Here is a 21,759-nt window from a genome sequence, read left to right on the forward strand (position 1 = left end):
CCAGGCAGAATTCTAGTGGGAATGGTCCCCTGGACAGAATTCCAGAGGGAATGATCCTTCCCCAAAGCAGAATTCCAGAGGGAATGATTCCCAGGCAGAATTCCAGTGGGAATGGTCCCCCAAAGCAGAATTCCAGTGGGAATGATCCTTCCCCAAAGCAGAATTCCAGCGGATTTCTGGATTTCAGGGCAGGATTTCAGCTCCCAGCCCGGCTCCAGGGGGCTCTGCTGGATTAAACGCAATGAAAATGGGGGGAAAAATAAATCCGGATTTGCAGCTGGGTTTGGCTCCAGCAGCGCGGCTGGAGCAGGGGTGGCACGGGAGCCGCTTCTTGCTGGTTTTTGCCTGGGTTTCTCCCGGCGTTGGTTGGGAATGGTTAAAGCAGAGTTCCCCCTGCCGGTAACTGCGGCCGGAGTGGCTGGAATTGGGACCTGGAGCCAACAAAAGCCGGGAAGGAGGAAAACTGGGATGGGTTCAGAGCTGCTTAGCTCGGCCCGAGGCACCCAAATTCCAACAAACTCCGCTGCTGCCCGTGGGGAACAACCCCCGGGATTCCCTTTGGGAATGTCCTGCCCAGCCAGGCCAGCCCAGAACATCCCAGAGCTTCACTCCTGCCCCAGAATCCCAGCTGGGAAAGAGATCCTGATCCCAGAGCTGCACAGGGAGGGAGCTCCCAGCACTGAAAAACCCCAAAATCATCGATTTCCCTGGATTTGCATCCCTGGAATTGGAGATCTGCTCCAAGCTGGGACAGGTGAAGCCCTGAGAGCTGTGGGGGAGCCTGGGCACTGGGGTTTGTCCCTTGGGTGCACTTACACTGGGAATCCTGGAATGGTTGGGGCTGGAAGGGACCTTCAATGCCATCCAGCCCCACCCTGGGACAGCTGCCAGGATCCCAGGGCTGGATGGGGCTCCCTCAGCCACTTCCTGCAGGGAATAAACCCAACAGGGCCTGGCAGCAGGAATTAAAACCCCTTTTGCCCTTCCCTGGATGCTCTGGCAGGAGTTTCCTGATGTTACCCCTCAATCCAAACCCTGCCTTGGGATGGGAAAAAGCAGCAGAGCCCAAAACCCACGGAACAGAATCATTCCTGTCCCAAAGTGCCTTAAGCAGCAGAGGATGGAAATTCCTTGAATCCCACCCTGTTCCTTTGGGGTTTATTCCAAGGGACAGCTGGATCCAGGCAGGAACATCCCAAAGGTTCTTGGGAGGGATGAGGACCCCAGAGAATTCCTGCTTGGGGATCCCAGGGCACGGGAGAGGAGCTGCCCCGAATTTGGGGAATTCTCATTTCCTGAGGCACATTCAGGATGTCCCTGCTGACACATCCCAGTGGGAGAAAATCCAAGGAACACCCCACAAGGAAGGGGGTGCCTCCTTTAATCCCAGAATCACCCCAAAGGACTGAGATCATTCCTCTCCCTCCCTGGAGAGCAAAGCTGGGTCCCCCCCCCCCAAATCCCCAAGAAAAGTCCTGGAGAAGCAGCCATTGTCTGGTTTTCTTTAATAAAGATAGGAAGGATTTGTGTTTTCCTGTTAAGGCAAGGATCTGCTGCTGCTGCTCGGCTCAGGGGGCAGCTCTGATTACACAAAAAAAAGCGAAATTACACCTCAAACTAAAGGATTACATTTTAGAGACCATTCAGAATTAAAAAAAACCAAACCAAACTCAACCCAAAAATAAATTCCACACGGTTTCCTTCTGATTCCCTGTCCTGAGTCCAGTTCCACACCAGATTCTGAGGTACAAGACAATAAATTAAAAGTCCATTCCAACTGCGGGATCAACCTCAATGCGACGTCTTCTTCACCCCCTTCCCGAATTTGGCATCGAGCCCCAGGCCTGGCAGGAGACAAAACAGCAGCTGTGAGCTCTTCAGACCAGCAGGGAGATGGGAATTTGGGGAAAAATCAGCTCAACATCCCCAAATTTACCCACGGAACGAGCTGTGAGGAAGGGACTGCATGGATCCGCTGGTCCTGCAGAGGCTCCCAGGGTTTGGGGAGCTCCCAGGGCAGGGACCCCCTGGATTTCACCCCCAGACTCACCCAGGAACACCAGGACCGTGCCCACCCACTGCATGGGGCTGATGGGGTTGGCAAAGAGCACCACGGAGGCCAGGATGGTGAAGAACTTGCGGGTGGTGGTGATGATGGAGCAGGTCAGCGGCCCGAAGTACACCACAGTCATGAAGATGAAACTCTGCCCCAGCAGAACAGAGCCCCTGTCACTGGCACTGCCAGCACGGGCAGCCAGGGGCAAACCCCAAAGGAAATCCCCTCAAATCCTGCCTTTGAGGGGGTTTGTGGCATCCTGGGATGGGCTGGAAGAGACCTTGGAGCTCATCCAGGGACACCTGGGATGGGCCTTGGAGCTCGTCCAGGGACACATTCCCCCGTCCCAAGGTGCTCCTCAGCCTCAGCTCCCCTGGAATTCCATCCCAGTCACTCATCCAGGGAATCAAACCCCCTTGGAGCTCATCCAGGGACACCTTCCCCTGTCCCAGGGTGCTCCAGCCTCAGCTCCCCTGGGAATTCCATCCCAGCCCCTCATCCAGGGACACCTTCCCCTGTCCCAGGGTGCTCCAGCCACAGATTCCCCAGGAATTCCATCCCAGCCCCTCATCCAGGGACACCTTCCCCCGTCCCAGGGTGCTCCAGCCTCAGCTCCCCTGGGAATTCCATCCCAGCCCCTCATCCAGGGACACCTTCCCCCATCCCAGGGTGCTCCTCAGCCTCAGCTCCCCTGGAACTCCATCCCAGCCCCTCCCAGAGAAGCAAACCCCACCCGAAATCCAAACTGCCGTCCCTGACCTGGCCCAGGGCGCTGGTGAGGCCGAAGAGCAGGATGTTGGAGATGATGCTGGGATAACGCTCCGTGAAGCTCAGGAACTCCCAGAGCTCCCCCGTGAACAGGATCCCTGCAAAACAGCCAGGAGGAGCAGCCTGGATGGGGATCCCACCCTCGAGGGCTCAGGCTGGGCTCAGAACCCCCCAAAAGCTGGCACTGAACCCCACAAACTCCAGCAGGAAACACCAGCAGCAGCGATCGCCCTCCTGGTTAATTAGTGAAGGAAAGATCATTAACTGGGATCAAATTCCAACAGAACAGTGCCCAGCAATTAATCAGGGGTGCTAATCTTGGAATGGTTGGGGTGGAAGGGAATTTAAAGCTGCTCCAGTGCCAGGGGCAGCTCCCAGCCCTCCTGGGCTCCAGTTTGTGCTCCCAGCTGGAGCAGGGGAGCCCAGGGCTGGGCCATGACAAAAAACCCAAAATCCCCAACAAAACCAAACCCCAGAGGGCTCCAGGGCAGGGCAGGTTCCAGGCCCAGCCCTGGCTCCTCACCTGCCCCCAGGAACAGCGTGGACCAGAGGTTGACGTTGAGCATCATGTGGTTGGAGCCAGTCTGGTAGTGAGCCCTCATGTGGTCCTGGGACACCCCAGTGAGCCCATCCAGGGTCAGAGACAGCAGCTGGGCACCCACAGACAGACAGACAGACAGACAGACAGAGAGAGGACACGGTCAGGCCCTGCTTCCTCTCCCCTTTCACAGCAGTTACCAACAGGGATTTCAGGGGGGCTGGAGGGTGCAGGAGGCTCCTCTCAGCACACCTGGGCTGCTGCAGCCCCAAGGCACACCTGGGAGCTCAGGTGTACCCAGGTAAATCCCACCTGGGAGCCCGGGTTTATCCCAGGTAAATCCCACCTGGGAGCCTGGGTTTATCCCAGGTAAATCCCACCTGGGAGCCTGGGTTTATCCCAGGTAAATCCCACCTGGGAGCTCAGGTGTACCCAGGTAAATCCCACCTGGGAGCTCAGGTGTACCCAGGTAAATCCCACCTGGGAGCTCAGGTGTACCCAGGTAAATCCCACCTGAGAGCTCAGGTGTATCCAGGTAAATCCCACTGGGAGCCCGGGTTTATTCCAGGTAAATCCCACCTGGGAGCCCGGGTTTATCCCAGGTAAATCCCACCTGAGAACCCAGGTGTATCCCAGGTAAATCCCACCTGGGAGCTCAGGTGTACCCAGGTAAATCCCACTGGGAGCCCGGGTTTATCCCAGGTAAATCCCACTGGGAGCCCGGGTTTATCCCAGGTAAATCCCACCTGGGAGCCTGGGTTTATCCCAGGTAAATCCCACCTGAGAGCTCAGGTGTATCCCAGGTAAATCCCACCTGGGAGCCCGGGTTTATCCCAGGTAAATCCCACCTGAGAGCTCAGGTGTATCCCAGGTAAATCCCACCTGGGAGCCCGGGTTTATTCCAGGTAAATCCCACCTGAGAGCTCAGGTGTATCCCAGGTAAATCCCACCTGGGAGCCTGGGTTTATCCCAGGTAAATCCCACCTGAGAGCTCAGGTGTATCCCAGGTAAATCCCACCTGGGAGCCCGGGTTTATCCCAGGTAAATCACACCTGAGAGCTCAGGTGTATCCCAGGTAAATCCCACCTGGGAGCCCGGGTTTATCCTGGGATAAATCCCACCTGAGAGCTCAGGTGTATCCCAGGTAAATCCCACCTGAGAACCCAGGTGTATCCCAGGTAAATCCCACCTGGGAGCCTGGGTTTATCCCAGGATAAATCCCCGTGGAAATCCTGGAATTTACCCCAGGTAAGGTGTAAAACCCACCTGAAACCCTGGAATTTATCCCAGGTGTAAATCCCACCTGAAACCCTGGAATTTATCCCAGGTGTAAATCCCACCTGAAACCCTGGAATTTATCCCAGGTAAGGGGCAAATCCCACCTGAAACCCTGGAATTTATCCCAGGTGAGGGGCAAATCCCACCTGAGAGCCCAGGCTGTATCCCAGGTGTAAATCCCACCAGAATCCCAGGATTTCTTCCAGGAATAAACCCCACCTGAGTGCCCGGGGCTCCTCCCAGGTGCCACCCCACAAGTGCCAGCACTCACCAGGAGCAGCTCCCCATAGCCAAAGACGTGCTCCGTGTCCCCTGTCCCTTTTTTGGGCTTGTAGAGGAACAGGGCCACCCCCGCCACGATGAGCAGCACGCACAGGTACTTGGCTGGGGGGTACCTCTTCCTCAGCAGGGTCACCCCCAGCAGCATCACTGGGAAAAGAGACATCAAAAACGCCCTTAAAGCCCTAAAAATCCATCCCCAAGAACATCACTGGGAAAAGAGACATCAAAAATGCCCTTAAAGCCCTAAAAATCCACCCCCAGCAGCATCACTGGGAAAAGAGACATCAAAAACGCCCTTAAAGCCCTAAAAAATCACCCCCAGCAGCATCACTGGGAAAAGAGACATCAAAAATGCCCTCAAAACCCTAAAAATCCACCCCCAGGAACATCACTGGGAAAAGAGATATCAAAAATGCCCTTAAAGCCCTAAAAATCCACCCCCAGGAATATCACTGGGAAAAGAGATATCAAAAATGTCCTTAAAGCCCTAAAAAATCACCCCCAGCAGCATCACTGGGAAAAGAGACATCAAAAACGCCCTTAAAGCCCTAAAAAATCACCCCCAGGAACATCACTGGGAAAAGAGACATCAAAAACGCCCTTAAAGCCCTAAAAAATCACCCCCAAGAACATCACTGGGAAAAGAGAGGTCAGAAACTGCCCCTAAATCCACCCACAGGAATTAAACTCCTAAAAAATCACCCCCAGAAACTGCCCCTAAATCCACTCACAGCAATTAAACCCCTAAAAAGAAATCACCCCCGGCAGCATCACTAGGAAAACAAGAGGTCAAAACCTGCCCCAAAATCCTCTCAGAGGAATTAAACTCCCACCAAGTCATTCCCAAATCATGGCTGGGGAGACACAATGTCCCCACCTGATCCCAAAGCCCTCCCTGCAATGCCAGCCCAGCCCCAGGTGGCTCTGCCAGGGAGGCCCAGAAATCACAAACCCCCCCAAAAATGGGCAATTCTTTACCTGGGATGGGTTTGCAGGACTTGCCCAGCACCTGGGGAAGGAAAAGGGGCATTGATGGTCCATTGATGACCCCAAAGTGAGAGACCCCCAAAGTGAGAGACCCCCAAAGTGAGAAACCCCAAAGTGAGAAACCCCCAAAGTGAGAAACCCCCAAAGTGAGAAACCCCCAAAGTGAGAAACCCCCAAAGTGAGAAACCCCCAAAGTGAGAGACTCCTGGGGCAGCTGCACCTCCCAGCAGGGAGGGCTCAGCCCCCATGCCAGTGACCCCAGTGCCCTGGCAGGTGACACTGCCACCATTTCTGGGGAGCTCTGTCCCTTCTCAGAGCCCTCCCTGCAGCCCCAGCAGGGACAGGGACACAAAAGTGACCCCAGGAAATGGCAGGGTTGGTGTCACAGCCAGGATCCACCAGTGCCACAGCCAAGGTCCCCTCAGGGTCACAGCCAGGGTCCCATCTATAGGATAGCTGTGTCCCCATGTCTCCCCATCCCCGTGCCCACCTGGCTGGGGGAGCTGTGTCCCCCCATCCCTGTATACCCCTGGGTGAGGTACCAGTGTCCCCATGTCCCCCTGTCCCCATACCTGGGTGGGCTAGCTGCGTCCCTGTGTTCCCCATGTCCCTGTGTCCCCATGCTCACCTGGCTGTGTCCCCATGTCCCAGCCCTGTCCCCATGTCCTCCTGTCCCTGTGCCCCATACTGTGTAGGGTAGCTGTGTCACAGCCCTGTCCCCATGTCCCGTACCTGTGTGGGGTAGCTGTATCACAGCCCTGTCCCCATGTCCCCTTGTCCCATACCTGTGTGGGGTAGCTGTGTCACAGCCCTGTCCCGTACCTGGGTGGGGTAGCTGTGTCCCCCCCGTGTCCCAGTCCTGTCCCCGTGTCCCCACGCTCACCTGTGTGGGGTAGCTGTGTCCCCCCCGTGTCCCAGTCCTGTCCCCGTGTCCCCACGCTCACCTGTGTGGGGTAGCTGTGTCCCCCCCGTGTCCCAGTCCTGTCCCCGTGTCCCCGTGTCCCCACGCTCACCTGTGTGGGGTAGCTGTGTCCCCCCCGTGTCCCAGTCCTGTCCCCGTGTCCCCGTGTCCCCACGCTCACCTGTGTGGGGTAGCTGACGAACTGCAGGGCGGAGTTGCTGGACACCATGGCGCCCAGGTAGGACAGCGAGCACGCCCCGTACAGCCAACCCCGCGTGCGGTCCGGCCGTGCCGCGTCCACGAAATGGATCACTGCGGGGACAGGGACACGGCGACGGCTCAGGAGCGGCCCCGGCCCCGCCACGACCGGCGCGGGGCTCCGGGGCTGCCGCACTTACGGAGCTTGGCGAAGGCGGCGTTGATCACGCATTGGATGAACACCAGGGTCAGCGCGTACTTGAACTTCTCCTGCTTCGCGCCCTCCCCGTAGCGGCCGCGGGTGCTGCGGGACGGACAGCGGGACACCGGTGACACCGGGACGGCCTCCGGTGACACCGGGACATAGCGGGACCCGCACCGGTGACACCGGGGAGCGATCCCACGGCCCGGGAAGGAGCGGCGCCGGCTGCCCGGGTCCGCCCCGGTCCCTCCTCCCAGCCCCGGGTGTTCCCCTGGTCCCGCGCCCCTCGCCGGTGTCCCCGTCCCGTGTCCCCCCAGCCCCAAACCCCTGTCCCGTGTCCCCCCGTGTCCCCGGCCCCGCTCCGCCCCGGTGTCCCGGTGTGCCTCACATGCTCTCCTGCAGGATGCCATAGTAGAAGTAGCAGGCGAACACGCCGAGGAAGCAGACGGGCAGGCGGAGGCGCTCGGGCAGCCCCGCGGCCGCGCTCGCTCCCATGGTGGCGGCGGGGCCGCTCAGCGCGGGCGGCACCTCCAGCGCCACATCCCGCGGCGCCCCGGGCGGCCTCATCGGCCCCGCCGCGCCCGCCCCGCCCCGGGCCGTCCCGCGCGCTGCCGGACCCGCCGTGAGGGGAAAGGCGGGTGGGGAGCGCTGGGAACAGCGCGGACCGGGCAGGGGCTGCACACCGAGATATTCGAACCCTCCCCGGGGCTGTGTCCGCCGCGGTTCGGCCGCGAAGGGATGGCCGGTGTGCGGGGCGGCACAGGCAATATTGTGGACAGCCCAGCCTTGGGGGCCTTCGCGGTGCATGGCGCGCGCAGGCGCGCCACCAGATGTGGAGCGCAGCGATTGGCTGAGTTGAGGGGGCGTGGTAGAACAGCGAGCTCTGATTGGTGATCTCGGGGAAAGGCTCCGCCTGCTCTGTGCGACACCAAGCGGGGCCTTCTGGGGTCCTTTCGCCGGCCCGGGCCCGGATCGAGCCCGGCGGGGCGGAGGTGCGGGGTCCCCGCCGGGATCGGTTCCGCCCTTCCCGAGGCCCCGTTCAGTCGCTCCCGCTGCTCCGAGCCGCGCCTCTGGGAGGTTCCCGGGCTCGGTGGGGCCGGGGAGGGACGAACCCCCGCCATGGCACTTTGTCCTTCACAGTTCCTCTCATCCTTACGGGAATTCCGATACAATTCACAATTTCACAATCTCCGGGCCACATATCCCATCTCCAGGGCACCGCTTCCCGCAGGCTCCACGGAGGAGCTCCCGGTGCTGCAATTCTCGAGGCTTCACACCACGAGGGAGCTCGGGGAGCTCTCCCGCCTCGGCTCTGCCCGCACTCAACACGGCGGCGCCGGTAACGGGCGCGCCACACCCCACGGGCCTCGCGCCCTTATCAAAGATGGCGGCCGCTACCCCAATCCAAGATGGCGGCGCGCGGCTTCAGTGCCGGCGGCGCCTGCCCGGCTCCAAGATGGCGCGCGGTCACGTGACGGGGGTGTGGGCCGCGTCCCGGCGGAAGCGTGAGGGACCGAGCAGGGACCAGCGGCTGGCGGCGGCGGGAGCGGGGCTGGCGCCGCAGGAGCAGACGTGCCGCAGGGCGGGGGACACGGCTGTCACCACGGAGTCCGCCAGTAGCAACACCGCGGCGGCCACCGCCGCTTCGCGGGCCGCGGGCGCCGGGGACCAGGCAACCTCACTACCCCCGCCCAGGATGCAGCGCAGGAAGGTAAGCACGGCCGGGAAACGCGGGAGGCGGCCGGCGGGGAGACCGGCGGGCTCGGGCCGCTGCTTTCTACCCTTCCCCAGCCCCTCCGCGCCTTCTCCCGGCTCCAAAACTGGGGGAAAAATAGCGGCCTTGAGCCCCCAGCGCCCGCCTCCCGCGCTCTATGATTGGCTGGAGCATTAGCAGGCGGCGCGCTGATTGGTCGCTGTATCTGTCACTCATCACCCCCAACGGCTACCGTTTCCCCTCCCCCGCGCCGGCAGCTGGGCCCGCCCCTTGCCGTTCCCGATTGGACACGCGCTCGGAGAACTGGCCGTCTATTGGACGGGTGTCCATGCCAGTCTGGCCGCTGATTGGCTACTGCTGCTGTCCATCCCCGCCCCCAACGGTCACCTCCCCGCGCGAGCCTTGTTTGTCCCTTCCCCCACCGCGCCGCGGCCCCCCCGCGGTTGGCGTTGCCGTGGGAGCAAGCCTCGCGCTGATTGGCTGCCGCTCGCTGTCAATCACGCTCTGTCGGGCCCACCTTTTTGCTCCTTGAGCTGCCATTGGTGTACTCCCCTTTAGGCCCCGCCCACGCTCGCTGTGATTGGTTGGGGCCCGCGCGTCTCCGCTGGGTGCAAAACAAAGCGGCGCGGAGGCCGCGCTCCCGCCACCGGCGCGAGCCGCCCCCCAATCCCCCTCATCCCCTCATGGCGGCCGCGCCCTCCCCGCTCCCCTCACGGCCGTCGCCATCGCCGCCCCCTCACGGCCCTGCCCGCGCCGGGCCCACGCAGCCGCCCCCAGACCCCACCGGCACCTGCCGCCACCCCCAGACCCTCGGTGTCCCCTCACGAAATTAGGCACAAGCCTGGAATTGAGAGGGGAACAAAATTAAAGGTTTTAGGTTGGAGTGTGAACGGTTTAATAAATGAGAAATAAAGTAAAATGCTGTAATAGTGTTAAATAAAGGTGATAGCAGAAAGGGAAAGGAGAAAAACATTGCAATTGCTGACCGATGCCAGACCGCCTTCCGACATCCAGATTGCTGCCCCCGCTTTGGGATAATTCTGATAATTCCTGCAGTTTATATCCTGAGAATGGCACCCTGTGCTGGGAGCATCCCTTTGGCTGTGAGGGATCCCTGTCCTGGTTTGCTTTGGAAACTCCTCACTGGCAGAGCAGGAGACACAAAAAGAAAAGGAAAAAAGAGTTCTTGGCTTGGGCTAAACCACACAGGTCACCCTTGCAGCTGGGAGGACGTGGAGAACGTGAAATGTTCATTCATTTTATGTAGTTTTTAGCGTAAGTGCAGTTTTTGAGCGCAGCGTGTTGTTGCAGAGGAACGCGGGCAGCAGCTCGGATGGGACGGAGGACTCGGATTTCTCCACGGACCCCGAGCACACGGACAGCTCTGAGAGCGACGGCACCTCCCGGAGATCCGCCCGCGTCACTCGCTCCTCGGCCCGCCTCAGCCAGAGCTCACAGGGTACGGAGGGCTTCTCCTGAAAATGGGGAAAGGTTCCTCTTTAAGCTGGGGAAAAGCTCAGCCAGAGCTCCCCTGAAACCGGGGAAAGGTTCTTCTTTAAACTGGGGAAAGGCTCCTCTTTAAACCAGGGAAGGGCTCAGCCAGAGCTACCAGGGTACGGCAGGGCTCCTCTGAAACTTGGGAAAGAGTTCTCCTGAAAATGGGGAAGGGCTCTTCCTTAAACCAGGGCAAGGCTCCTCCTTAAACTGGGGAAAGGTTCTTCTTTTAACTAGGGAGAAGTTCTTCCTTAAACCACAGAAAAGCTCCTCCTCAAACCAGGGCAAGACTCTTCTTTAAACTGGGGAAAGGGTCTTCCTTAAAGTGGGGAAAAGCTCCTCCTTAAACCAGAGAAAGGCTTCTTCTTAAATCAGGGCAAAGCTTCTCTTTAAACCAGGGAAAAGCTTCTCCTTAAACTGGATAAAGGCTCCTCCTTAAACCAGGAGAAGGCTCTTGCAGCCCCACACACAAAATCCCAGGTACAGCTCCACACCACATGCAATCCTGCTGTTCCCAAGGGTTATGGTTCTTATCTAAACTGAGGGATCTTTGCTTCTCCAAATGAGAGCTGGGCAGTAATTATGGGTTAATTAAGCTGTTAAATGTGGAGAAAGCTGGTGGCACTCCAGATTGCTCCAAGTGTCCTGAGATTTTATCAGGCAAGGCCGGAGCATGGCGACATGGGCGACATGGGTGACACAGCCACGGGGGCTTGGTCAGTGCGGGGCAGGGGGGACCTGAGGGTGCTGTGGTGTGGCTGTGGTGTCTCTATGGTGTCCCTGTGGTTCCTGTGGTGTGACTGTGGTGTCCCCATGGTTCCTGTGGTGCCCCCCAGAGTAACTGTGGAGTCTCCATGGTGTGACTGTGGTGTCCCCATGGTTTCTGTGGTGTTTCTGTGGTTCTTGCGGTGTCCCCATGGTGTGACTGCGGTGTCCCCCGTGGTGTCCCCATGCTGTGACCATGCTGTCCCCGTGTGTAACCCTGCATTCCCCCCGTGTGCACAGACTCCAGCCCGGTGCGCAGCGCGGCGCCGTTCGGGCCGGACGAGCCGGTGTACTCCACGCGCAGGGTGACCCGCAGCCAGCAGCAGCCAGCTCCTGTCACCCCCAAGAAATACCCGCTGCGCCAGACCCGCTCCTCGGGCTCCGAGACCGAGCAGGCCGTGGACTTCTCGGACAGAGGTACCCACAGGGACAGGGAATGCTCTGTTAGTGCCCACAGGGACAGGGAATGCTCTGTTAGTGCCCACAGGGGCAGGGAATGGTGCATGGGCACCCACAGGGGCAGGGAATGCTGCACTGGTACCCAGAGGGGCAGGGAATGCTGCACTGGGGCAGGGAATGCTCTGTTAGTGCCCACAGGGACAGGGAATGGTGCATGGGCACCCAGAGGGGCAGGGAATGCTGCACTGGTACCCAGAGGGGCAGGGAATGCTGTGTTGGTGCCCGGAGGGGCAGGGAATGGTGCATTGGTGCCCACAGGGGCAGGGAATGCTGCACAGGGCCTGGGGATGCTGCACCGGCGCCCAGAGGGGCAGGGAATGCCGCACTGGCACCTGAATGGGCAAGGAATGCTGTGTTGGTGCCCAGACGGGCAGGAAATGCTGCTCCCAGGGTGGGAGAGGCTCTGTGCAGCCCCCGAGGCATTTCTGGGAGTGTTTTGGGAATTGTTTTTGGGATCCCTCCCCTCAGCTCTGTCCCCTGTGCTCCCACGCAGACACCAAGAACGCGGCCGAGCACGACGAGTCCCCGCCGCGCACGCCCACGGGCAACGCGCCCTCCTCGGAGTCGGACATCGACATCTCCAGCCCCAACGTGTCCCACGACGAGAGCCTGGCCAAGGACATGTCCCTGAAGGACTCGGGCAGCGACCTCTCGCACCGGCCCAAGCGCCGCCGCTTCCACGAGAGCTACAACTTCAACATGAAGTGTCCCACGCCCGGCTGCAACTCCCTGGGTGAGCCCCGGCCTGGCAGCCCTGCCCCGGGGTGGATCCTGGAAACAAACAGGGAATTGGGGCAGGAATGCCAAGGGAGGGTCTGGGGATGGGGTGTGAGGCATAAATGCAAAGATGTTACTCCTGGAGGGGTTTTTTTTCTGTTTTGGAGGGGTGGCAGGATGAGGAACCTGATAGGTGTGGGAGGAAAAGTCCCAGGTTTGTGAGCAGGGAAGTGCTTTTTGCCAGAAACAGGATTTTAGTGCCAAATTATTGCACTCCCATCCCAGGCTGCTTTGGCTTAGTGTGAGGGGCAGGGAATGCCCCCTTCCTTTTTAATCCAGGGAGTTTCCTCCTCTTATCCCCCTGTCAGATCCTGAGGGACCAGATAGGAGGCTGGAGCACAGGTCTGGGAGGAAATGTCCCAGGTTTATGCCACAAACAGGATTTCAGTGCCAAACTATTGCACTACCATCCCAGGCTGTTTTGGCTTAGTGTGAGAAAGCTTTTCCTTCCTTCTTAAACCAGGAAATTTCCTCCTCTTATCCCCTTGTCAGTGATCCTGAGGAACCAGATGGCAGGGTGAGCACCAGTCTGGGAGGAAATGTCCCAGGTTTTTGCCACAAACAGGATTTCAGTGCCAAATTATTGCACTGCAATCCCTGGCTGCTTTGGTTTACAGTGAGAAAGGTTTTCCTTCCTTTTCAAACCAGGAAGTTTCCCCCCATCCCACTGTGAGGGATCTGCCCCTGTGGGACACTTCCTCCACCTCTTTGGGGCCATTTCTCACGGGTTTTGTTGTTTCTCTGACCCCTTGCAGGACACCTGACCGGGAAGCACGAGCGCCACTTCTCCATCTCGGGGTGCCCTCTGTACCACAACCTCTCAGCAGATGAGTGCAAGGTACACCTGAATGGTTCTGCCCTCTGATTTCCCCTCCTTTGGGATTTTTAGGGTAAAATGCTGAGCCCTGTGACGTGTGAGCAGCAAACAGTTCACTCCTGCGTGCTGCTGTGCTTGGCTGTGGGGCAGCAGCGTTTGTGTGTCACACCTGGAGGGGCAGGGGGGTGACAGGAGGTGACAGGGGGTGGCTGCAGCCCTGACAGGTGAATTTTGGCCTCCAGGTGCGAGCACAGAGCCGGGACAAGCAGATTGAGGAGCGGATGCTGGCCCACAGGCAGGATGACAACAACAGGCACGCCACCAGGCACCAGGTGAGGGCACAGCCCCAGCTCCCAGCTCCCAGCACAGGGTGAGGGGCCTGGGCTCCCTTCTCCACATCCTGGGAGCTGCTGGGGCAGTCGTGAGCCTGCCCAGCTCCCATTCCAGAGGGGAATTCCCTGCATCCCCTCAGAGAGGTTGGAGCAGGCAGAGCTGTGTTCTGGGCATGATCCTTCCCCTGAGTTTGGATGTGCAGGAATTCCTGCAGAGCTGTAAACTGCAATTTCCCTCTGAGTAAGCAGCAGAGAGCCAAACCAGGGCAATGACATTTCCCAGTCCCTGAGTCAGCTGGGAGCTGTTCCCCAGCACGGAGCTCACCCCGTCCTGTGGTGGAAGGAAAATTTCCTGCTTTGCATTCCTGGGCTGCAGCTGCAGTGCCCTGTGATTAGCACAGGATCTGCCTCACACCCCATGGAATGGCACCAGCGTGGAATTCCTTGGGGTGGGCAGGGAATGGGGAGCTCTGGGGGGGCTGCAGCCTCTCAAGGCCCCACCTGGGCTTTCTTTCAGGCCCCCACAGAGAGGCAGCTGCGCTACAAGGAGAAGGTGGCTGAGCTCAGGAAGAAGAGGAACTCGGGGCTCAGCAAGGAGCAGAAGGAGAAATACATGGTAAAATCAGGAATTCCATCCTTTCATTCCCCCCCTGGGATGGAGTGTGACTCTCCCAGTCAGTCATCCTGCAGGACCCAGCAGCTGTGCTGTGTTTTTTCCAGGAGCACAGGCAGACCTATGGCAACACCAGGGAGCCTCTCCTGGAGAACCTGACCAGCGAGTACGACCTGGAGCTGTTCCGCAGGGCCCAGGCGCGCGCCTCCGAGGACCTGGTGAGACCCTGCCCCAGGGACAGCCACGAGCACAGCCCTGGGGGCTCTGGGACCTGCTGAGACCCTGCCCCAGGGACAGCTCTGGGGGCTCTGGGACCTGCTGAGACCCTGCCCCAGGGACAGCCACGAGCACAACCCTGGGGGCTCTGGGACCTGGTGAGACCCTGCCCCAGGCACAGCCCCAGCAAAGCCCCAGGCTCTGTGGGACCTGGTGAGACCCTGCCCCAGCACAGCCCCAGGGCTCTGTGAGACCTGCAAGGCAGCATGGAGGGGTTACCAGCTGTCCCCAGGGAGTGCTGGAGCTGAGCTCTGCGCTCAGGAATGTGTGGTGACATTCCAGGGGTGCTCCCAGGGCACAAGGGCAGCTTCAGTGTCCCTGCTAAGGGCTGGTGACAGCAAAAGCCACCTCAGCCTCAGCCTGTGACTGAGTTCATGGGCTGGTGTTGCTGCAGCTCCTGAGGAGCCTCCCAAAGCCACATCCCATTCCAGAGAGGGATCAAAGGATCCTTTGATGCTTTCCTGGGCCAGCTGGGGCACCTGGGGCAGAGCCCTGGGCTGTGGCACGGAGCCACAGGACGGACTGGGCTGGAAGAGCCCTCTGAGCTCACCCAGTGCCACCGTGACCTGACACCACCTTGTCACCAAGGGCCACATCCAGGCCTTTCTAAACACTTTCAGGGAGCCTCTTCCAACTCCCAATCCCTCTTTTTGGGAGGAAATTCCTCCTCATGGGCAGCCTGGCACAGCTGGGAGCTGTGTCCTCCTGTCCTGTTGTTCCCTGGGAGCGGAGCCTGGCTGCACCCTCCTGTCAGGGCTATGGAGAGCCAGGAGGTCTCTCCTGCTCCTTTTCTCCAGCATAAACACCCCCAGCTCCCTCTCACAGCACTTGTGTCCTGTCCCTGGGGATCAGGAAAGGAGCAGGGAGCGGTGAGGGAGGATCTGTAGAAATTTAAAGAAAAAACGCATCAAAACAACTTGAACCAGATTTCCTGCGGGAAAACAAACCCCAATTCCCCTCCTGCTGCTCGGGGCTCACTCTGTGGCTCTCCCTGCTTTCCCCCCGGGGCAGGAGAAGCTGAGGCTGCAGGGGCAGATCACCGAGGGCAGCAACATGATCAAGACCATCGCGTTCGGGCGCTACGAGCTGGACACGTGGTACCACTCGCCCTACCCCGAGGAGTACGCGCGCCTCGGCCGCCTCTACATGTGCGAGTTCTGCCTCAAGTACATGAAGAGCCAGACCATCCTGCGCAGGCACATGGTCAGGGCTGGGGCCAGGCTGCCTGGGGAGCCTGCTCTGGGGGCAGGGAGGGCTCAGTGCTGCTGTGGGGTCAGGGAACGGCTCAGTCCTGCTGGAGAGGCTGCTGTGGGGGCTCAGTCCTGCTCTGGGGTCATGGAACAGCTCAGTTCGGCTGGGGAGGCTGCTGTGTGGTCAGGGAACAGCTCAGTCCTGCTGTGGGGTCAGGGAATGGCTCATTCCTGTGTTGGAGGCTGCTCTGGGGTCAGGGAATGGCTCAATCCTGTTGGAAGTGCTGATGTGGGGTCAGGGAGGGCTCAGTCCTGCTGTGGGACCAGGGAGGGCTCAGGCCTGCTGAAGAGGCTGCTGTGGGACCAAGGAATGGGTCAGTCCCACTGGAAATGTTGCTGTGGGATCAGGGAATGGATCATTCCTGCTGGGAATGCTGCTATGGGGTCAGGGAGGGCTCATTCCTTCTGGAGATGTTGCTGTGGGGTCAGGGAGGGCTCCTTCCTTCTGGTAATGTTGCTGTGGGGTCAGGGAGGGCTCCTTCCCTCTGGAAATGTTGCTGTGGGATCAGGGAATGGCTCAGGCCTGCTGGGGAGGCTGCTGTGGGACCAGCGAACACCTCATTCCTGCTGCAAGTCCTGCTATGGGGTCAGGGAGGGCTCCTTCCTTCTGGAAATGTTGCTGTGGGGTCAGAGAGAGCTCATTCCTGCTGGGAACGCTGCTGTGGGGTCAGGGAATGGCCCAGCCAGGCCCAGCCCGTGCACGTGGCAGTGTGTGACACCCGGCTGCAGCTCCCTGTCCCCAGGCCAGCAGTGACAGTCCCCATTCTGTCCCTGTCCCAGGCCAAGTGTGTCTGGAAGCACCCGCCGGGGGACGAGATCTACCGCAAGGGCTCCATCTCTGTCTTCGAGGTGGATGGCAAGAAAAACAAGGTGAGTGGGACCTGGGTGGCCCTGCAGACACCCAGGGTGGCCCTGTGGCCCCACACACAGCCAGGGTGGCCCTGTGGCCCTGCTCACAGAGGGGCTGCTGCAGCTGGGCCATTCCTGCACGAGTTTTGCTGCTGCTCCAGCAGCTCCCTCTGTGTCTCTCTCAGCAGAGGTGAGGGGCAGGATCCAGGCTCCATCACCAATGGAATTGTGTCCTGGCCCAGCTGCTCTGTTTCCCCATCATTTCTCAGATGATTCTGAGGGTTTTTTGTCCTTTCCCAGGTGGTTTTGCCCACACTTGGGGTATCCCACTGGAACAAACACCTGCATCTTGGGGTATCCCACTGGAACAAACACCTGCATCTCTTTTCTGTGCCCAGATCTACTGTCAGAACCTGTGTCTGCTGGCAAAGCTTTTCCTGGACCACAAAACCCTCTATTATGATGTGGAACCCTTCCTCTTCTACGTCATGACAGAGGCTGACAACACTGGCTGCCACCTGATTGGGTATTTCTCCAAGGTCAGTGCAAAACACCTCACTAAAATGGGATTTAGGGCCCCTCATGAGCACTGAATCCCTTTGGCAGCCTCAGGATTTGCTGCTTTTGGGAGCAGATGAAAGTCCAAGGCTGAGCTGCAGGGTTGTTGTGTTTGCTGAGGGATTGCTGGTGCTGTGCTGCTCCATCTTTTCTCATTCCCAGCAAAAACCAACCCAGCTCCAAGGAATTGGGAGTTGCCAGGAAGCAGAGTGGTGTCTCCATTGGGGAGAAAGAAACTGGGAAGGAATGTGGGGAAAAATACATGAAAATAAATATTAAATAATATTAATAATAAATCTTAAAATAAAAATAAATTTTAAAAGAAATCACCATGATTTCTACTGCCAGGAAGCAGAGTGGTGTCTTCATTGGGGAGAAAGAAACTGGGAAGGAATGTGGAGAAAAATACATGAAAATAAATGTTCAATAATATTAATAATAAATCTTAAAATAAAAATAAATTTTAAAAGAAATCACCATGATTTCTACTGCCAGGAAGCAGAGTGGTGTCTTCACTGGGGAGAAAGAAACTGGGAAGGAATGTGGGGAAAAATACATGAAAATAAATATGAATCACCGTGATTTGTTTTTGAATTAAGACAGTTAAAGGAATAAAATTTCTGAGTTCCCTGCTGTCTGCTCTTGTTTCCAGGAGAAGAATTCCTTCCTCAACTACAACGTGTCCTGCATCCTGACCATGCCCCAGTACATGAGACAAGGCTATGGCAAAATGCTCATTGACTTCAGTGAGTGTGGGGGCAAATTCTGGGCAGAAATCCCTCCAGCTCCACCAGGAAATCTCACCAGGCTGCTGCCATGCTGGAGCAGATCCCATCCTCGTTTCTGAGTGGTTTAAATGTGGTTACTTTTATATTTTTAGGCTATTTGCTGTCTAAGGTAGAGGAGAAGGTTGGCTCCCCAGAGCGTCCCCTGTCCGACCTGGGCCTGATCAGCTACAGGAGCTACTGGAAGGAGGTTCTGCTGCGGTACCTGCACAACTTCCAGGGCAAGGAGATCTCCATCAAAGGTCAGTTTGGGGTTTGGGATCATCCCTGAGCCTCTCAGCCTGCCTCACCCACCCAGGTGTTCATGGAGCCCTGAATTCCGTGGGGTGTTGGGAGTGGCTCCTTCCCAGCCCTGCCACCAGCAGAGATGGGCCATGTGCAGCATTTTAAATGATTAATTGGCTGCTTGATGAAAAAATGACAATTTAAAAAATATTCAACCAAAAGCCTTATCCTGCTGTGTGTCACAATTTTTATTTTGACAAAAAAATGGCTCCAGCAGCCCGTATTGAGAATATTTGGCCTTTTTTTTAATGGCATTTCTCTGTTGGTGGCACCTGCGAGTTCCTGGGGATGTGAGGTACCCTGGAAAAGCAGGATTGCATTTTCTCTCAGGGGATTTGTTCCAGATCCCAAACCCAGCACCCCAAACCCCTGCAGCCCTGCCCAGCCCCACATTCCTGGGGGGATTGCACCAGGCTGGTGCTCCCAGAGCTCTGGGGCTGTGTCAGAGGCTCTGCTGGGCTCTGCTTGCAGAGATCAGCCAGGAGACCGCTGTGAACCCCGTGGACATCGTCAGCACCCTGCAGGCCCTGCAGATGCTCAAGTACTGGAAGGGCAAACACCTGGTCCTCAAGAGACAGGTGAGCCTGGGGGGCCTCCCTGCAGCTCCTCCTTTCCTTGCTGCACTCAGGGATTCCTTGGCTTCTCCTCCTTTTCCTTGTTGGAATCAGGGATTCCTTTTCCTTTTCATTTCCCTTTCCCTTTTCCCTTTCTGGAATCAGGAATTCCTTGGGTTCACCTCCTTTTCCTTGCTGCAGTCAGGACTTCCTTGGGTTCTCCTTTTCCTTCTAAGAATCAGGGCTTCCTGGGGTTCTCTGCTGTTATTTTGGTCTTGTTTTGGTGTAACTCTGCTGTTATTGTGCTGCTGTTTTGGTGTTGCTTTGGCGTAACTCTGCTGTTGTTTTGGTGTTATTTTGGTGTTCCTCTGCTGTTATTTTGCCATTCCTTTGAGGCATTAATGGCCTTTGGGGTGCTGTCCAGGGCTGATTCCCCACCAGGGTCACCCCTGAGCTCCCCTCCCTGCTGTCCCCAGGACCTGATTGATGAGTGGATCGCCAAGGAGGCCAAGAGGTCCAACAGCAACAAGACCATGGATCCCAGCTGCCTCAAGTGGACCCCTCCCAAGGGCACCTAGGTGTCCCCAGCAGAGGAGGATGCGTGTGCTCGGCTCTGCAGTGTCCCCAGGGCGGGTCACCGGGCTGGCCTGGCCTGGCCCCGTGTCCCCACAGTTCTGAGGAGCTCGGGGGGTTCGGCCTCAGTGAGGCCGCGAGGACTGGAGGGGTCTGGGAGCCCCGGGGAGCTGAGGAGCTCTGGCTGCTGGGCCTGTCCCTGTCCCTGCTGTCCTGCTCCGTCCCTCTGTCCCTCCTGCAGCTCCCCTGGGGCTGGGACAGCGCTGGAAATGCTTCTGTGGGGCAGCCCTGCTCTGCCCCATGCCTGGAATAGCTGTAGTGGCATCACTGCCCCTCTCCCAGCAGTTTTCCCTAGGACCCGGCAGATCTTCACTTAGTTCCTGTTGTACAGCCAGAATTGCACCTCCTGCACCTGAGGGAGTCCCTGGGTGTCCCTGCCACCCCTGCTGGAGCCACCACAGCCCTGCTGGAAGCACCTCTGGATAGAATTCCCATTTTTTCCTGTGTGTATCTCGTGGAATTGCTGAGTTCCTGTACATAAAGCACCTGCTGAGTGTATTCCCCTGGAGATGTTTTTCCCAGAGCAGCCTTCCTGGAACTGCAGGTCCCTTTTTATTGGAGCTGTTTTCCCCTCCAGGCTGAAGGAATCCAAACTTTGGCCTTTTCCAAAGAGCCACAGGAACTCCCAGCCCCAATTCCAGGAGCTGTTGGGCTGCTGTGCTGTGGGAGGGATGGAATCCCTGGTAGAGCAAAAAAACAAACAAAAAAAAAAAAGCTTTGATTCCTCCCTCCCATCAGCAGAAATATCCCAAAATGGGCTCCCAGTAAAACCACTGTCCTTGTGCCACCCATCCCTGGGTGGCTCCATTGTCACTGACAGACGGACAGCCTGGGAAGGGCTGATTTCAGTGATCCCAGTGCTGATTTCAGTGATCCCAGTGCTGATCTGTGACCCCAGTACTGATTCCTCCATCCCAGGGCTGATTTCAGTGATCCCAGGGCTGATTTTGGTGATCCCAGTGCTGGATTCACTGATCCCAGGGCTGATTTCCTCCATCCCATTGCTGATTTCCTGATCCCAGGGCTGATTTCAGTGATCCCAGTGCTGATTTTCTCCATCCCAGTGCTGATTTCAGTGATCCCAGTGCTGATTTTCTCCATCCCAGTGCTGATTTCCTGATCCCAGGGCTGGATTCCTCAGTGATCTCAGTGATCCCAGTGCTGGATTCCCTGTTCCCAGTGCTGATTTCCCCCACCCCAGCGATTCCTCACGGAGCAGGGTGTGAAATGAAGCACTCCTGGGAAGGTGGGAGCCATTCCCAGTAACCACTGCCCCATCCTGGCTGGAAAAGCTCCCTCCTGGTTCCCTCCTGTCCCCTGCCTTTCTCCTGGAGCCCCAGAGCACCTCCACCCCCTCGGTGCTCACCGTGGGCCTCGTGGGCATTACTGTCCCTGCTGTCCCTGCTGTCCCCAGCTCAGATCCCAGGGATGTCCCAGCAGGGCAGGGGGAGGCTCCTGCTCCCCTCCCTGCTGGGCTCTGCTGCTCCTGTGCCCACTCCTCAATAAAAGCATGTTCCTGCTGCAGCCCTGCCTTGTCCTTTCCCCTTCTGAACCCTCCCCAGGCCTGGGCGTTTGGGGATTGGGGCTGGAGCAGCCTTGGGGTTGGGTATTTCCCAAAAATCCTGCTCTGGACAGTTGCTTTGAACCCTTTCCGTGAAGGAAATTTTCCTGATACCCATCCTAAACCTCTCCTGGCACCTGGGTCTGTTCTTGGGACCAGAAGAGTTTTCCCCACATGGAATTTCCCCCCTTTTCCTTGAGGGAATTTTCCCTGATACCCATCCTAAATGTGCCCTCACACTTGAGAATGTTCTTGGGACCACAAGAGTTTTCCCCACATGGAGTTTTCCCTCTTTCCATGAAGGAATTTTTCCTGATATCCATCCTGAACCTCTCCTGGCACCTGGGGCTGTTTTGGGACCAGAGTTTTCCCCACATGGAGTTTCCCCTTTTCCATGAAGGAATTCTCCCGTTTTCCATGAAGGAATTTTCCCTGATACCCATCCTAAACCTCTCCTGGCACCTGGGGCTGTTCTTGGGACCACCAGATGAAATTTCCCCCTTTTCCATGAAGGAATTTTCCCTGATGCCCATCCTGAACCTCTCCTGGCACAACCTGAGGCTGTCCTTGGAACCAGAAGAGTTTTCCCCACACTGAGGGAAAGCTGCTGGAGGAGAATTCCCCGAGATCTCCCTGAATTTCCAGGAGCTGCTCGCTCACTGGTTCCTGGTTGGAATTCCTGCTGGCCTCTCCCTTTGCTGGGGTGCTTTGGGGCAGGATGTGGTGGGGAACAGGGGCTGATGTTCCCAACAGGAGCCGGGGGCAGCAGGAAGGGACAGGAGCTAAATCCATGCAGTGACCTCAGCCGTTCCTATTGTCACCCTCCA

General features: G+C 58.0%; 2 protein-coding genes across 2 annotated transcripts; one reads left to right on the forward strand and one right to left on the reverse strand.

Moving 5' to 3' along the window:
* Positions 1 to 1,488: 1,488 nt before the first annotated feature.
* Positions 1,489 to 7,777, reverse strand: SLC35B1 (solute carrier family 35 member B1). The gene is made up of 9 exons (XM_058041672.1): positions 7,599 to 7,777; positions 7,209 to 7,312; positions 6,992 to 7,122; positions 5,901 to 5,931; positions 4,912 to 5,069; positions 3,348 to 3,474; positions 2,816 to 2,922; positions 2,051 to 2,204; positions 1,489 to 1,844 (listed from the first exon to the last, which is right to left on the reverse strand). Exons 1-9 carry the CDS (start codon positions 7,775 to 7,777, stop codon positions 1,792 to 1,794), a joined length of 1,044 nt encoding a protein of 347 aa, XP_057897655.1. The 3' UTR covers positions 1,489 to 1,791.
* A 929-nt stretch (positions 7,778 to 8,706) lies between these two features.
* KAT7 (lysine acetyltransferase 7) lies at positions 8,707 to 19,327 on the forward strand. The gene is made up of 15 exons (XM_058041613.1): positions 8,707 to 8,921; positions 10,236 to 10,383; positions 11,424 to 11,600; positions 12,136 to 12,375; positions 13,175 to 13,257; positions 13,479 to 13,568; positions 14,086 to 14,184; positions 14,289 to 14,399; positions 15,469 to 15,660; positions 16,488 to 16,577; positions 16,955 to 17,095; positions 17,767 to 17,860; positions 17,995 to 18,141; positions 18,656 to 18,762; positions 19,215 to 19,327. The coding sequence occupies exons 1-15, from the start codon at positions 8,907 to 8,909 to the stop codon at positions 19,314 to 19,316; spliced, it is 1,836 nt and encodes a 611-aa protein (XP_057897596.1). The 5' UTR covers positions 8,707 to 8,906; the 3' UTR covers positions 19,317 to 19,327.
* The last annotated feature ends 2,432 nt before the right edge of the window (positions 19,328 to 21,759 follow it).

The sequence above is a fragment of the Melospiza georgiana genome, chromosome 28, assembly GCF_028018845.1.
Source record: "Melospiza georgiana isolate bMelGeo1 chromosome 28, bMelGeo1.pri, whole genome shotgun sequence".
NCBI classification, from domain to species: Eukaryota; Metazoa; Chordata; class Aves; order Passeriformes; family Passerellidae; genus Melospiza; species Melospiza georgiana.